Source organism: Apodemus sylvaticus, chromosome 21 (assembly GCF_947179515.1).
Source record: "Apodemus sylvaticus chromosome 21, mApoSyl1.1, whole genome shotgun sequence".
Taxonomy (NCBI): Eukaryota; Metazoa; Chordata; class Mammalia; order Rodentia; family Muridae; genus Apodemus; species Apodemus sylvaticus.
In genome coordinates this window covers 20,069,240-20,082,723 of record NC_067492.1, presented here as the reverse complement: position 1 = coordinate 20,082,723, position 13,484 = coordinate 20,069,240, and the positions used below count along the sequence as shown (strand labels likewise).

The 13,484-nt window shown below is 48.5% G+C and overlaps 2 protein-coding genes across 4 annotated transcripts; one reads left to right on the top strand and one right to left on the bottom strand.

The window, feature by feature from the left end:
• The first annotated feature begins 23 nt into the window (after positions 1-23).
• Txnl4b (thioredoxin like 4B) lies at positions 24-7,769 on the top strand. 2 transcript variants are annotated; one of them, XR_007974763.1, is made up of 5 exons: positions 24-194; positions 3,330-3,537; positions 5,689-5,840; positions 6,440-7,356; positions 7,429-7,769. XR_007974763.1 is itself a non-coding variant. In XM_052166105.1 (4 exons), the coding sequence occupies exons 2-4, from the start codon at positions 3,406-3,408 to the stop codon at positions 6,603-6,605; spliced, it is 450 nt and encodes a 149-aa protein (XP_052022065.1). In that variant the 5' UTR covers positions 24-194; positions 3,330-3,405; the 3' UTR covers positions 6,606-7,768. The 2 variants fall into 2 exon arrangements, 1 of the variants encoding a protein (XP_052022065.1); XM_052166105.1 differs by having other exon boundaries at positions 6,440-7,768.
• Positions 7,770-8,992: 1,223 nt separating this feature from the next.
• On the bottom strand, positions 8,993-13,218 carry LOC127671428 (haptoglobin). Of its 2 annotated transcripts, none has more exons than XM_052166103.1 (5): positions 13,134-13,218; positions 11,425-11,507; positions 11,074-11,175; positions 10,649-10,723; positions 8,993-9,917 (listed from the first exon to the last, which is right to left on the bottom strand). In XM_052166103.1, exons 1-5 carry the CDS (start codon positions 13,136-13,138, stop codon positions 9,139-9,141), a joined length of 1,044 nt encoding a protein of 347 aa, XP_052022063.1. In that variant the 5' UTR covers positions 13,139-13,218; the 3' UTR covers positions 8,993-9,138. The 2 variants fall into 2 exon arrangements, with proteins under 2 accessions (XP_052022063.1, XP_052022064.1); XM_052166104.1 differs by lacking the exon at positions 13,134-13,218 and adding an exon at positions 12,433-12,572.
• Positions 13,219-13,484: the final 266 nt, after the last annotated feature.

Below are 13,484 nucleotides of genomic sequence, written 5' to 3'. Positions count from 1 at the left end.
CCATATTTACTACGGGCGGAAATGACGTAACTTCCGTCGGTACGGTGCAAAGTGGAAGGGAACTAAAATAACGCTCTCGTTACCCGGCTATTGACTGGGGCGTGCAATGGTACATTCGTTTTCTACGTCCCCGTTTCTCACTTCCGTTTGTGAGGATTTCAGGTCGGAGGAAGCATTTCTAAGGAACAGCCCAGGTTAGTTGGGGTTAAGGTCCTTTCCTGGGATGTCAATGAGGAAGGAGGCAGTTGCGCCTTAGCTAACCGGTGGAGGAGCCCGGGTTACTGACTTGTAGTTTGAAGTGTCCTCCCAGGCACCTGTGAACCAGAAGTGACCCAACCACCAGCATCTTGTCAAACACATAGCTCAGGATGTTTTGTAGACGTTGGTCTGACATAAAGTCGTCTACCTGGCGTAGTGACGTACCCTTGTAATCCCAGCAGTTGTGAGATTTAGGCATAAAGATTGCCACAGGTTTGAGGCCACGCTGGGATACTAAGCGAGACCCTTGGAAAAATAAGTTCTTGTTCAAAATGTCTTTGATGATATCTTGGGATCCTTATTTCTATTTTCCTATGAAAGTATTATACATTAAGTTTCTACAAAAAAAGAACAATCAGACTTTACATACTGCTTCATAACCTTTTCTCAAAGGCTGTATAAGATAGGTCGTAGGACTGGTTATCAGTGTCCTGTTGACGGCCATTTAGGTTGTTGACAGCTTTAGCCATGATAAATGTGTTGAACAGCCTGTGAACCTAAGTCTTTGTGTCTATGTTCATATTCTCACAAATAGAGCTGTTGTTTAAAGAAGAGGCCAGTTTTCTTTCCAAAGAGCTTTTGTCTCCGAATTCCAACAAAGTAGTCATGCCTTTGCTCTCTCTCCATTCTGAGTGTTACCGGCTCACTTAATGCATTTCTTAAATCTGCCTTTTAACTTGCTATTCTTTATCTGCTTGCAAAACTGGGCTTTCCAAATGTATTTAGTGTTCATAATTTTTATGATTTGCAATTAATATCCTTCATGTGGACTTTGTTTTGGATATGGTCTCAGTTTCCCTCTCCTTCCAACATCTGTGCTGTACCACACGGACCCGCTCTGTGGACCACACCCTCCCTCTTCCTCTTTTTCTTACTAGCACAGGATTTGTTTACTTGAATTCTAATGGTGAGTCCGGTCCAAATTCTCTTTGTGTTTCTCTTTCATCAGTAGTTTGTTCTGCACTCACAGTTGATGAAATCCCTCCTGGAAGTTAGCTTCCCTATTTAAAGTGTGACCTACAGGCTGGAGAGATGGCTCAGAGTTTAAGACCACTGGCTGCCCCTCCAGACGGCCAGGGATTCAGTTCCCAGCACCCATGTGGCACCTCACATCTATCTGTAACTGCAGTCCCAGGGAATCTGACATATATGCAGACAAGACATGCACGTAAAACTATTAAAATAAATTGTGGCTTATAGCTGGGACAATCTCATTTCTTGTAAAAATTTTATTCATATCTTGGGTCTGCATTGTTGTATATGTGCATGTATGTGCATTGTATGTACTCGTATGTATATACACTTGTCTGTTCACTTTTATACACCAAAGACAACCTTAGGTGTTGCACCTTGGGTGCTGTACACTTTGGGTTTGGTGTTTGTTTTGTTTTGTATTGTTTGAGACAAGGTCTGAGGTTGCCCTGTAACTCACTGAATAGGCTAGGCTGACTGGCCATCAAATCCCAAGGATCTGCCCGAGTACACTGGGTTCGTAAGGACACTCTAGCATGCAGGCTTCTTTTTAGATAGATTCCGGGGATCAAACTGGGTCCTCACCATTGCCAGGCAAGCACTGTACTAACCAAGCCACCTTCCCAGCCCAAATCCAGACTGTGAAATATAATTTTTGATGGAGGTAAATGGAAATCACATTTCATAGCCACATCAATGAGCCTTGAAGCTCAATTCAGAGTAACTAATATCCCAGTATCTCTTCTGTGGATGCTCTTGATAGTGAATCTTCAATCATGGGATTGAAATAGGAAATGTCTCCAGGTGGTGGTGGCACATGCCTGTAATCCCAGCACTCTGAGAGGCAGAGGCAGGCGGATTTCTGAGTTCGAGACCAGCCTGGTCTACAAGAGTGAGTCCCAGGACAGCTAGGGCCATACAGAGAAACCCTGTCTCGAAAAAACCAAATCCAAAAAACCAAAACAAAAAAAAAAAAAAAAGAAAGAAAAAAAAGAAAGAAAAGAAAGAAAGAAAGAAAGAAGGAAAGAAAAGAAATAGGAAATGTCTAAATGACAAAAATTAGGAGCTAGACTAGCAATTTTGTAGCATGAATTCTAGTCTTTGTCTTACAGCTAGAAGGGTAATAGAACGATGGTCTATAGAATGAGGAGCCCAGCACTGAAGGGAGACAGAGAGAAGGTCAGAGGAGGCCCCTCTGCCTCAGGCTCTTCTGAGGCATTTATTTAATTGTGACTTTCACACACTCTTAGTTGGCCTGTTTTCCATGTGATTAAGTGTATGTAGGAAGACTCCTAAGTCAGGATTTGAGAAGATACAAGCATCCACCAATGAAGGACCGATGAAGTATGATCCACAGATGAAATAGGATGCTGCTCTGATAGACTCTGGAAGTCTTCTGTGTAGGGATATGGGAAACTCACTAAACGTTAGATTTAAAACGATGCAAAGCACAGAGATGGGTGAATCATGTAGCCACCTCTGCCGCCCCTCCCTCCAGCCACTCTCCCTCCTACTCTAGGCTGCTGCGGTCTTGTCTGCCTCAGCACTTCCCATAAGTTCTGGTTCCATCTACAGTCTGGCAGTGCTCTGAGGCACAGCCACATCCTTTAACTGCAGGCCGACCTCGCCTCCCTACTCAGCGGCCATGGCTCCTCCAGGCCATCGGGTGGGGACGGCGCTCTGAGGTTAAAGCTTTCCCTTGTCCTCTGACTGTGTTTTTTAAAGATTTACTTATTTTATGTATGTGTGCACACTGTAGCTGTCTTCAGACACACCAGAAGAGGGCATCCGATCCCATTGCAGATGGTTGTGAGCCACCATGTGGTGAACTCAGGACCTCTGGAAGAGCAGTCAGTGCTCTTCACCACTGAGCCATCTCTCCAGCCCCTCCTGCTCCGCGTTCTAATTCAAATCTTAAATTTCACTGAGAAATATATGAGAAATTACTGTGAGAAGTTACCTAGTGTGTCAGGATGGGCCCAAAGATGGCAGGCAAGGCGTGTGGCGTCTGCACAAAATGGGCTTCCTGAAAGTTTTCTTTTTAAATCACCTCAGTGTCTGGTCAGCACTAAATGACGGTGTTTTGCTCTTTCCGTTAGGACTCACATACTTCATCTAGGCCGCCTTTAGACACTGCAGAGTTGGTAGGGCAGACCAGCATCGGACTTCTGCAACATGAGCTTCCTCTTGCCCAAACTGACCAGCAAGAAAGAAGTAGACCAGGCGATCAAAAGCACTGCAGAGAAGGTGCTGGTTCTCCGGTTTGGGAGGGATGAGGACCCCGTCTGTCTGCAGCTGGATGATATTGTGAGTTTTCATTATGAAGCCTTAATGAAAGGTTCATCCGTTATAACTCACCAGTCCTGAACAGGAACAGGGTTGGTAAGAGCCGATCCAGTGCCTGTCCTGATCTGAGGCCCAAATGGACTGTGCCGTCTGTCCTGACGCCCTCCCCCACTAGCACCTGTCAAAGCTCACTTCCCTGAGCAGGCAATGCCAGCAGAGCAACAGTCGCATAGAGAAGAGCGCGAAGGTCTAGAGAGGGCTGGGGAAGCGCCTCCAAGGCTCGCAGGTTACAAGCAGGAGACCTGAACTGTGCCCCGGCCACACCCACCTCTTGTTCACTGCTCCTAGAGTATGCCTAGTAGAGAGGTCAGGTCTCCCAGTGTCTTCAGTCAGTAAGAGGGAAACTGTCAGCAGTTATCTGTGTGTGTTTCTGTTCCACCATGGAGGCTGAACTAAGGTCTTGCCTCTCTTGCTGCCCATCTCCGTCGCAGTTGCTGTGGGGACCAGATATAAGGGTAGTCATTATGTAATTAGTACAGTGACTGTGAAGCTGGTGCGGTGGCAAAGCAGGTGATGTGCATCCTGCGCGAGACTTGGAACCTCAGTCAGTCTCTGGGATCCACGTGGAGGAGGGACCCGACCCTGAAAGGTGTCCTCTGACCTCCACGCTCATCACACTCACACCAGTCGGTAGGCAGGTGTCATCAGAAACTCATACTTTGAGCTATGGGGAAAAGTACACATTCTAGGCTGGAAGAGTAGCTCAGTGGTAGAACAGTTGTCTCTAATGTATGAGATCCTGAGTTCAACGCTCAAGGTCAACAAGAGAATTAGATTGATTGATTCTGAAACCACACTTCCAAAGTTCAAATCCCAGCCCTGCTCCTGAGGAGTTGTGTGTCCTGAAACAAGTAACTACCTCCTGTGCCTCAGCTTTGTCGCCTGTAAAATGGGGGTGCTATGCGCTGATGATGTAAATGGTTATAAGTTAGAGGTTAAATGGTTTGACAAGTATAAAGCATTGAGGACAGTGAGCAGTGGGAGGGGCGCCAGGTTCTTCTGATTTTCCTTTCTAGAAGGAAAGAGCCTAGAAGGAAAGAGTGTGGGCATCCTAAGTTGTTGCCGGAGGGTTGTCAGAAGCTGTAGTTTTGGTTTTGAAGTACTAAGCATTGAGACTAGACCTAATACTCTACCACTGAGCTGTGCTTCCAGCTCACTCGTAACGAGTGGACAGTCCTGTTTTTTCTTCTTGGAAATAATCAAGCACTAGCCCATGAGATCGCTCAGCAAGTCAGGTCTCCTGCTACTAAGGAAAGGCCTGGCCTCAACAAGCTGTCCTGCCTGCTGGACCTCTGCCCCACCCCCCCCCACACACACACTGTGGCACACATACAAAAATCTTAATTTCAAAAAGAAACAAACATCAACAAAAGAAAGGAAGAAAAATCTCTTCCCTGACATGTCTTAATTTTACATTTCCACTGCTGTGAAGAGACACCATAACCAGGACAACTTACACAAGAACAGTTTATTTGGGGCTTATAATTTCAGAGGGTTAGAACCCATGGCCATCATTACAGGGAGCATGGCATCTGAAGGCCATCATTACAGGGAGCATGGCAGCAGGCAGGCTGGCAGGCCTGGTGCTGGAGAAGTAGCTGAGAGCGCACATCTTGACACAAACAACAGAGCTAACCAGGAATGGTATGAAACCTCGAAGCCTGCCCACAGTGACACATCTCTTCCACCCCTCTTAGCCACTCCTCCTAACCCCTCTCAAACAGTTCCACCAGCTAGGGACCCAAGTGGTTAAACCAGTGAGCCTATGAGGGCCATTCTCATGCAAACAACCACACAGTGCCTCCTCCCGACCCTATCGCCAATGACCCAGCCTCTGAACAGTAATATTGTGTCTAGCAGGGCATAGTGTACACGTGTAATCCCTGCACTTGGGAGGCAGAAAAGCAGACCTCTCTGAATTCACGGCAGCCTGATCTACATAGCAAGTTCCAGAGCTGTGTCCTAAGAGGAATTCAAATGGGAAAATTTCCCAAACAAAATTCTTCTCAAAATACTATAGTGCACGTCATGTACAATATCACAGTGTGTTTCACAAAAGAAGCATTCTTCAGCTGCCTTATAGCTAACCTCCATCCATCTGGTCAATCCCAGCTCTCAAAGACTTCCGCTGACCTGAGCAAAATGGCCAGTATTTACCTGGTGGACGTGGACCGCACCCCAGTTTATACGCAGTATTTTGACATCAGTTATATTCCCTCTACCGTATTTTTCTTCAATGGGCAGCACATGAAAGTGGATTATGGGTGAGTTAAGTTGGCTATACATTCTGCAACGTTGGCTTTCTCAAGGCAGGTTGTGACTGTCGTTTCCTTATTTGATGTTCTTTAGTGCTAAATGAGAGTGTTTTAAGTGTGACTGTAAGATTTTACTTTCCAGCTTAAATATGAAAAAAAAAGTATAGCTTTTAAAGGACTGGCTAATCATCACAGATGATTTTGTTTTTCTTAAAATTTCTATAATCAATACTTGATGTTTAAAATAATTCATAAAGTTTTTTTATTAATACCCACAACTGAGAAGGTCAGTGATGAGGACATGAGAGGCTGTGGTGAATTAATGGAGTTCTTTCAGAGACACTGAGCAAACTCTGCCCACCCCAGTACTCAGGGAACTCCACATGATAGTGGCGTGGGAAGCGATGGAAAGGCAGGCTCCTTCCCACACCCAGACAGCGATGGTGGGCCTCAAAGCCCTGGATCTAGTCCCGTGTCCTGGAACTGCAGAAAAGGCAGTGCTCAGGCCGTCTGTAGAGAGACAAGAGGAAGGAAGAGCCCACTGCTTGCTCACCCTGCAGGCTTCACGCACCAGAAAGCTCTGACCACGGTTATTTCCTCTGCTGCAGGTCTCCGGATCACACTAAATTCGTAGGAAGCTTCAAAACCAAACAAGACTTCATAGATTTGATTGAAGTTATCTACCGGGGAGCCATGAGGGGAAAACTTATTGTCCAGAGTCCTATTGATCCCAAGAACATACCCAAATATGACCTCCTCTATCAAGACATTTAGCACACTCACTGCTGTTGGAGATGAGAGAAACAAACCTGGGTTCGGGTTGAAACAGGACCTGAACCCAGAGGGCCTGTGGTCTGGAGTCCCTCAAAGACATGTTCACTGCCTGAGCAAAGGGGTTCGAGGTGTTTGTAATCAACAGCCCCTTGGCAGAGGCCCCAGGGCGCCACGAACCAAGATGCCTAAGTGTCCGTTCCCTGAGAGCCTCAGCGTGGTGGTGTGTGTTTATAGCTTCCCTTTATCCTGACTTTTCTTACCGCTTAAGGTCAAGCATCCGCCTAGACACCGTGAGAAAGCTTGATTAGCCATGTTTGTGCACACGTGTTCTCCCCATGCCCGTTCGCTTGCCCCTTTTGCTCCCTCCTATCCCAGCTTCTTTTGAACTAATAATTAGATGCAGGTGAGGTCATTGTTTCCTCACAGACCGAAAGCAGTTCCCTGTCCACGTATTTGTAGCTGGGAAGCATAAAAGGGCTCCTCAGAAGGCATTGCCACCACCCCTTATTTCAAGGACTGAAGACCAAAAGGATATCAGATTGTTAAGGGGGAAATGCCTTGAGGGGTTTGTGATCCCAAGGGCTTTTGAAGAATGTGACCCAACCTCAGGAAACTTGTGTTTTCTTAAGCCGTATGGTAGTGGTTGTCCCTGTCACTCTGGAATCAGAGAGCAGGCACAGCGCTGGAGGGCAATGGCCAGGCTGCTGTGGCCTGCTGGGCAGCAAGGGCCTTGTTGCCAGCAGAGGCCCAGGTGTGTAGGAGGCAGGCCCACCCTGGCACCAGCTGCTGGGCAGCAGGGGCCTTGTTGCCAGCAGAGGCCCAGGTGTGTAGGAGGCAGGCCCACCCTGGCATCAGCTGCCCCTTTCCAAGCTTGTCCTTTAGGGAAGTGAAACAGGACCTGGTTCTGGTAGATGGGGCACAGGAAGAAGGTGGTTTAGGTTTTCTGTGTCCTCTGTCTGAAACTGAGAGCTGCCTCAGGGATGGGCAGAGAGCCCTTTCCCACCGTCTCGCCTCCGTGTGTCATGGTGGCTATAGCCGCCACCCTGGACACGTGCATGAAAACTGGAGAGTGTAAGAGTCAGATCTCTGATGCTCCTGAGGTCCTAGGTGAACAATAAGCTTTCCTCCCCCTCCCCCTACCCCCCCCCCCACGATGGAATAAAAGGTCTTTGTCCAACGCACTGTCAGCTGGGTCTTCTGTCTGTCTGTCTATGCACTCAGGTGCAAGCAAGATCTCAGAACGTGCACAGGGGAGATACTCTCAGCTTTCTTCCTAAGGAGTAGGTGAGGACGGGTGGGGGGACCTGTAGTCTGGATTCATGTTTTAGATGCTAGCTTGGTTACTTTCCCTTCCACAATACTTTGTTTTTTCCAAGACAGGGTTTCTCTGTGTAGCCGTGGCTATCCTGGAACTCACTCTGTAGACCAGGCTGGCCTCGAACTCAGAAATCCGCCTGCCTCTGCCTCCCAATTGCTGGGATTAAAGGCATTCCCGGCTCACAGTACTTATTAAGCATGTGTTGTATACCCTATCCAGTGCTAGAAACCATGCAGCTATGACTCCTGAACAGAGGTCTCTGAGGGGAGAAGAGGAGGTCCTTATATGGAAAGAGATGCATTGCTGGGGAGGGAGGCGGAGAATGCAGGAAGGGCCCAGAGGCCTCCTCTTTTTCTATAGCAGTAGCCTGCCACCTGCTGTCAGGCGGTGTGTGGTGTGACTGTGCTGTCCTCTCACTTTCTGGCTGGCTTCTTGGTTCTGGAATGTGGGTCCTTGTCTCCCTTGGTCCCCATAGCTTCACCCTGGGGGCATGCACCAGTGACTCTGAAGATGCGGTTATCTCGGAGGTAGAAGGGCATGTGGCTTGCCAATGACCCCAAAACAGGGTGAGATTCTCCACCGTGGAAGGAGAGCCACTGAGGAAGAGACCCCAACGCTGCCAAATCCCAGAGCATTCCAGCCATGGGACTCTGCAGTGTCTAGTGTTCATCCCTAATGGACAGGTGAAAGTCAGGGAGCAAACCCAGGCCGAGCTGATGGGGGGACCACTAAGCCCTGCCTGCCTGCACGTGCCTGTGTCTGCATATGGAAGTACTAACAGAAGAGCCTCTCACAACTCTCGCTGTCCCACTCAGAGCTCACACTCCTCATAGGCATTCCTCACCCACTCCAGAGAGGTGACGTCATGTGAGAAGAGCCAACGTTTGCATTCAGACAGACCCAGGACCAAGGAAGGGACTCAGTGATCTCTGGGAGACCTGCCTCTGGCAAACATGATTACTGTAGGCAAACAGTCTCTAACACCCTAGGGGTTTCCTGGCTCATCAGGATGTGCCCATTGGCTGCCCGGGGCTGTAAATGAGAATAAGAACCGCAGTGGACAAAGCCCTGAGATGGGTCCGAAGCACATTTTTTATTATGGCTGAGCAATGCAGGGCTAGCACCCCTCCGATTATGGCCCAACGCTTCCACCCCTCCCCTCTCCCATGGCTCCCAGCCTGCCCTGCTGTGTGCAGCCTTCTGGTCAACCCTGGACTAGTTATTGGCCATGGTCTCCTGAACCCAGTTCTTCAGGTCGGTTGTCCTCACGTACACACCGTACTCAGCTACAGCACAGCTCTTGTCAAAGCTCAGGATCCCAGCTGCGTACCAGGTGTCATCCTCCTCGTCGTGAATGGCAAAGGCACTGCCAGCGTCACCGTAGCAGGTGTCCTCCTGGTACTTGGTGAGGCCAGCACAGAAGGTATGATTGTTCAGGATGGGCTGTACCCCAACAGGACTCGTAGAGTTTTTCTTCTCGGGCACTGTACTTTTCTCATAGTGCACCACACACCTCTCCTGGTCGGCCACAGGCAGCATGACGTACTTGAGACGTTCAGTAAATTCAAAGTTGGCATTCCGCCCCCAGCCAGACACGTAGCCCATGCGGTTCGGTACTACGTAGTCTTTGGAGGGCAGGCAGATGGGCATCACCCTTTCGGTGACAAGCACCTTCTGCTTGAGCTTGATTAGCCCAATGTCCACCTTGGAGTGTTCGGGATGGAGAACCACCTTCTCGATCTCCACCGGCTGGTTTCTTCCCACGTAGAGTTTTAAGGTAGGGGCGATGTCCTTGGCTGATGCCGTTTCGCTGTGATTCAGGAAGAGGTTTTTGGCTGTGGTCAGCAGCCACTGGTCACTGATCAGCGTGGCCCCAGTGGTGAGTCCATGGCGGGAGATCATCTTGGCCTGCCAAGGAAAGCTGCCTTTGGCGTCCATAGAACCACCGATGATGCGCTGCAGCTGGTCCACTGGGTACTTGGGCTTCCCACACACTGCAGAGGGAGGGAGGGAGGGTGGGAGGGAGGGAGGGAGGGAGGGAGGGGAGATGTGAACAGCAGTCCAGAGCAGGCCCCACCTGCAGAGGCCCTGGAAGCATCGGCCACTGCTGCTTCCACACCCAGCAGTCCGTGAGCACTCTGCCCTTGCTGCCTGCCCACGTTTCCGGTATTTACACACTCCCTGGCTGGTAAGCTATTATATAAACATAATTTACATACATATATAAACATGGTCTCACACACACAAATCCCACAGTTCTCTGAAAGTCAATGAAAGGGTTGGAAGCTGTGTGTGTATTTCATTCTTAGACAAAAATGGCCCTGCAACAGCATTGGCAGGAACACAGGTTTTAAGGATGTAAAACAGATAGCCAAAGTGGGGAAAATCCTCGTCCAGGCAGAAGAGGGGAGAGCTGTAGAACTCGAGAGTCTGCCTTAGCCTTGTGGACTCAGCTTATGTTGTTTCCTCCCTGGCCTGGTCCTTCCTGGGATGTGTCCTTGACCTTCAACCAAGGCTTTGTGTCTGTAAGCAGGTGTTCTGGATGGAGGGCACCTCCGTGGGAAGCCGCTGATCCAGCCAACCCCTTAGCCTAAGTGAGCATGACACTGAGTTCCCTGGGAGTGATCATGTCCCTCCTTTGCCAGCTGTGGTTCTCTCTGACCCATGCCACACAAGAGGAACATGGCCACATTTTAACCCCGTGCTCTAAGACCTCAGCACCCACCTGCCTCACATTCGGGGAGTTTCTCTCCAGCAGCTGTATTCACCCACTGCTTCTTACTGTTTAAGGCGTATACTCCTGAAACAAAAGGAGATGAGCTCAGAGAAAAATGGATCTGGCTTGGGGATTAAAGAAAGAGTCGGACAGGAAGAAGTTAGATACTGTCAGGAATGTAGGCTGCACAATGCCATCAATAAAGACTACCCTCCCAGGTGACAGGGGCCATGAAATTGTAGCCCCTTAACCAGACAAAACAAGTTAGTTTTGTGGAAGGACCACCAATGGGAGATGGGAACAATTCGAATCTTATTGCACTGGTTCCAGGCAGTCCTTGAGAAGTTTCTGGCCATGTACCCAAGCCTCATGCATCATGGGAACATCAGTCAGGGCCAGGGGCATGGACAGAAGGATGCTCATTCCAGCCTTACCATCTCCTTCGGTCCGTAGTCTGTAGAACTGTCGGCAGCGGTAGCGAACCATGTGCTCCACATAGCCATTGGCAATCTCTGGAGGCTTTGGGCAGCTGTCATCTGCCAAGAAAACGAAGCCAGAAAAGTCTGTGGGTGCTCAGATGTCTCCCTGTGACAAGTCTGCAGAGACAGAGCTGCCCTGAACACCAGACTCCCTTGCACGCGAGTGGAAGCTGAGGAAGGGAGGCCCCGAAGATCTAGGCGAGAAGAGGCTCTGGGTCTTCCTTAATACAGTGCGGAACTGATGTGGTCAGACTGGGCCACAGCTGAGCTGGGGTGCACGGCTCCCGGGGAACCCCAGAGACTCACCTTCAATGTCCATGGCATCATTGCTCAGCTCCACAGCAAAAAGCTGACCGCAGAGCAGGAGAGTGACAACAGCTCCCAGGGCTCTGTAGAGAGGTGGCAAGAAGGAATGGGGCTGGTCTCCTTGCACATGTGCATGTACACAACACACACACACACACACACACACTTAAACAGAGAGTAAAGGAAGAGAACGAGACACTAAGACCTAAGAACTGCTTCCCACCCACCCAGAGGCACAGCAAGCTTGGTGTCTCTGAGAATGTTGTAGAAGCTTAGAAAGGGACCACAGTGACAGAGGAAGGAAAGCACCACCAGTGTGGTAGCATATGTGCCATCCCAGCTCTCCACACTCTGAGGCAGAGGCAGGAGGATTGGGGGCTTTGACCACAGTGGCTGCTACACAACAAGTGCCTGTCTCAGAAAAGCTGAGAGGTGAGAGGTGGAAAACAAGAGTGGAGAGGAGAGGGGGCACAGGGCGAAGTCGCCCTCTGGCTCTGGTGGCATCCACGATGGCACCAAGGGGAAGCCTCTGCATACACCCACTAAGTACCGGGTTATGAGGACATTGTAAGCACACTATAGCTAACTAAAGAGGATGGCCATAGTTTATTTTTGCTATTCTCACTTTTGGAAATTTCCCATAATGGAAAGGTTGTTTTAATGTATGATTTGTCAGTTGTCTTGTTGTTCTTAAGACATGGTCCCATACTTTACCCAGGCTTGTCACAAACTCCTGAACTCTCAGACTCATCCTGCCTCAGCTTCTAGAATCCTAGGTATGTAGATAGATAGACAGACAGACAGATAGATACATACATACATACATAGATAATAGATATATCTCATATATGTATATATATACATACATACATATACATATACATATACATATACATATACATATACATATACATATACATATACATATATATATATATATATATCAGATGTTTTTGTTCCTATTACTTCATAAGTATTTGGCCTTTAAAGGATCAAACGCAAAGTTACCTGGAGAAAACTGGTTTCCTAACAGAATGACTGCGGCCATCTGTGGTACACAGACCGCACTTAAACGGTAGCCAATTCTCTGCAGATGCTGGCCAGGCAGGAATTTCTTTTGGACACTATTCTTCTAGTCTTTTTTGCAACCTTCAAAATCTTTCTATTTTGTTTTTTTAAAAAAAAAAAAAAAAAAAAAAAAAAAAAAAAAAAAAGGTGAGTGCCTTGATGGTGTCACTAAAATGTGTGACTATTATCTTTTTTTTTTTTTCATTAAAATAGTGCAGTCGGCATTGGAACTGCTGCATGCCTGGTTAAAACAAAACCTTTTCATCTCAATGAGCAGGTCCTCCTTAGAGACAGACAGCCCCGTCTGTCCCTGCCCTTCCCTTCTGGATACAGGAGGAAGGGGTTCAGTCACTGGCCCTTCGTTCCCTGAGGGTCTAGGCACATCCCGCCTTTGACATTTCAGCACGAGATCGTCACCTACAAACGTTCACATTCAAACTGTATAGTCAAGTTACAAGACAAAAAAAGTCTCATAACGCTTTAGGTAAGCTTACAGCTAGCTCTTTAGCGATGCATTTACAGTTATCCTCAGCTGCATGCGGCCTGTAGGCTGCGCCCATCGGCCCGGCTCCGCATCCCGTTTTCTCACCTCTCCCGTGGATATACACACTGTGTGCTCAAAGTATGGAGTGTGGACTCACCTCATCGTGGGCCTCTCTTCCCTCGCTCTGGAAGGGCTGTGCTGCACTGACTCCTGCCGAGCCTTTTTATGCCTTGGGGTTTTTTACCCCACCTCCTTCTCTTCCATTTCTGTGTTTGCACAACATTGGCCTTGCTAAGGTCACTGGCTGTTCCAGTAACCAAACCACAAAGCAAACCCTGTCAAAATCTGAGCTCTTGCCTCATACTTGGCTCTCCGAGAGGTGTTATTTTACAAATCATGAAGAAATCAAGCAACTTCATGACCCCTCTCACCCACCACAGTGGTGGATAACCCCGAGAGAGAGGGATGGGGAACAGGGGCCTGTTAATCTGACACTTAATTGGGAGAG

Coding starts and splice junctions, on each gene's coding strand:
- Txnl4b (XM_052166105.1), top strand. CDS start 3,406: ATGAGCTTCCTCTTGCCCAAACTGACCAGCAAGAAAGAAGTAGACCAG. Junction 3,538..5,688: donor GTCTGCAGCTGGATGATATT/GTGAGTTTTCAT, acceptor GGTCAATCCCAG/CTCTCAAAGACTTCCGCTGA. Junction 5,841..6,439: donor CACATGAAAGTGGATTATGG/GTGAGTTAAGTT, acceptor CCTCTGCTGCAG/GTCTCCGGATCACACTAAAT.
- LOC127671428 (XM_052166103.1), bottom strand. Junction 10,724..11,073: donor ACTACGGACCGAAGGAGATG/GTAAGGCTGGAA, acceptor CTTTTGTTTCAG/GAGTATACGCCTTAAACAGT. Junction 9,918..10,648: donor ACTCCCCGAATGTGAGGCAG/GTGGGTGCTGAG, acceptor CTCCCTCTGCAG/TGTGTGGGAAGCCCAAGTAC.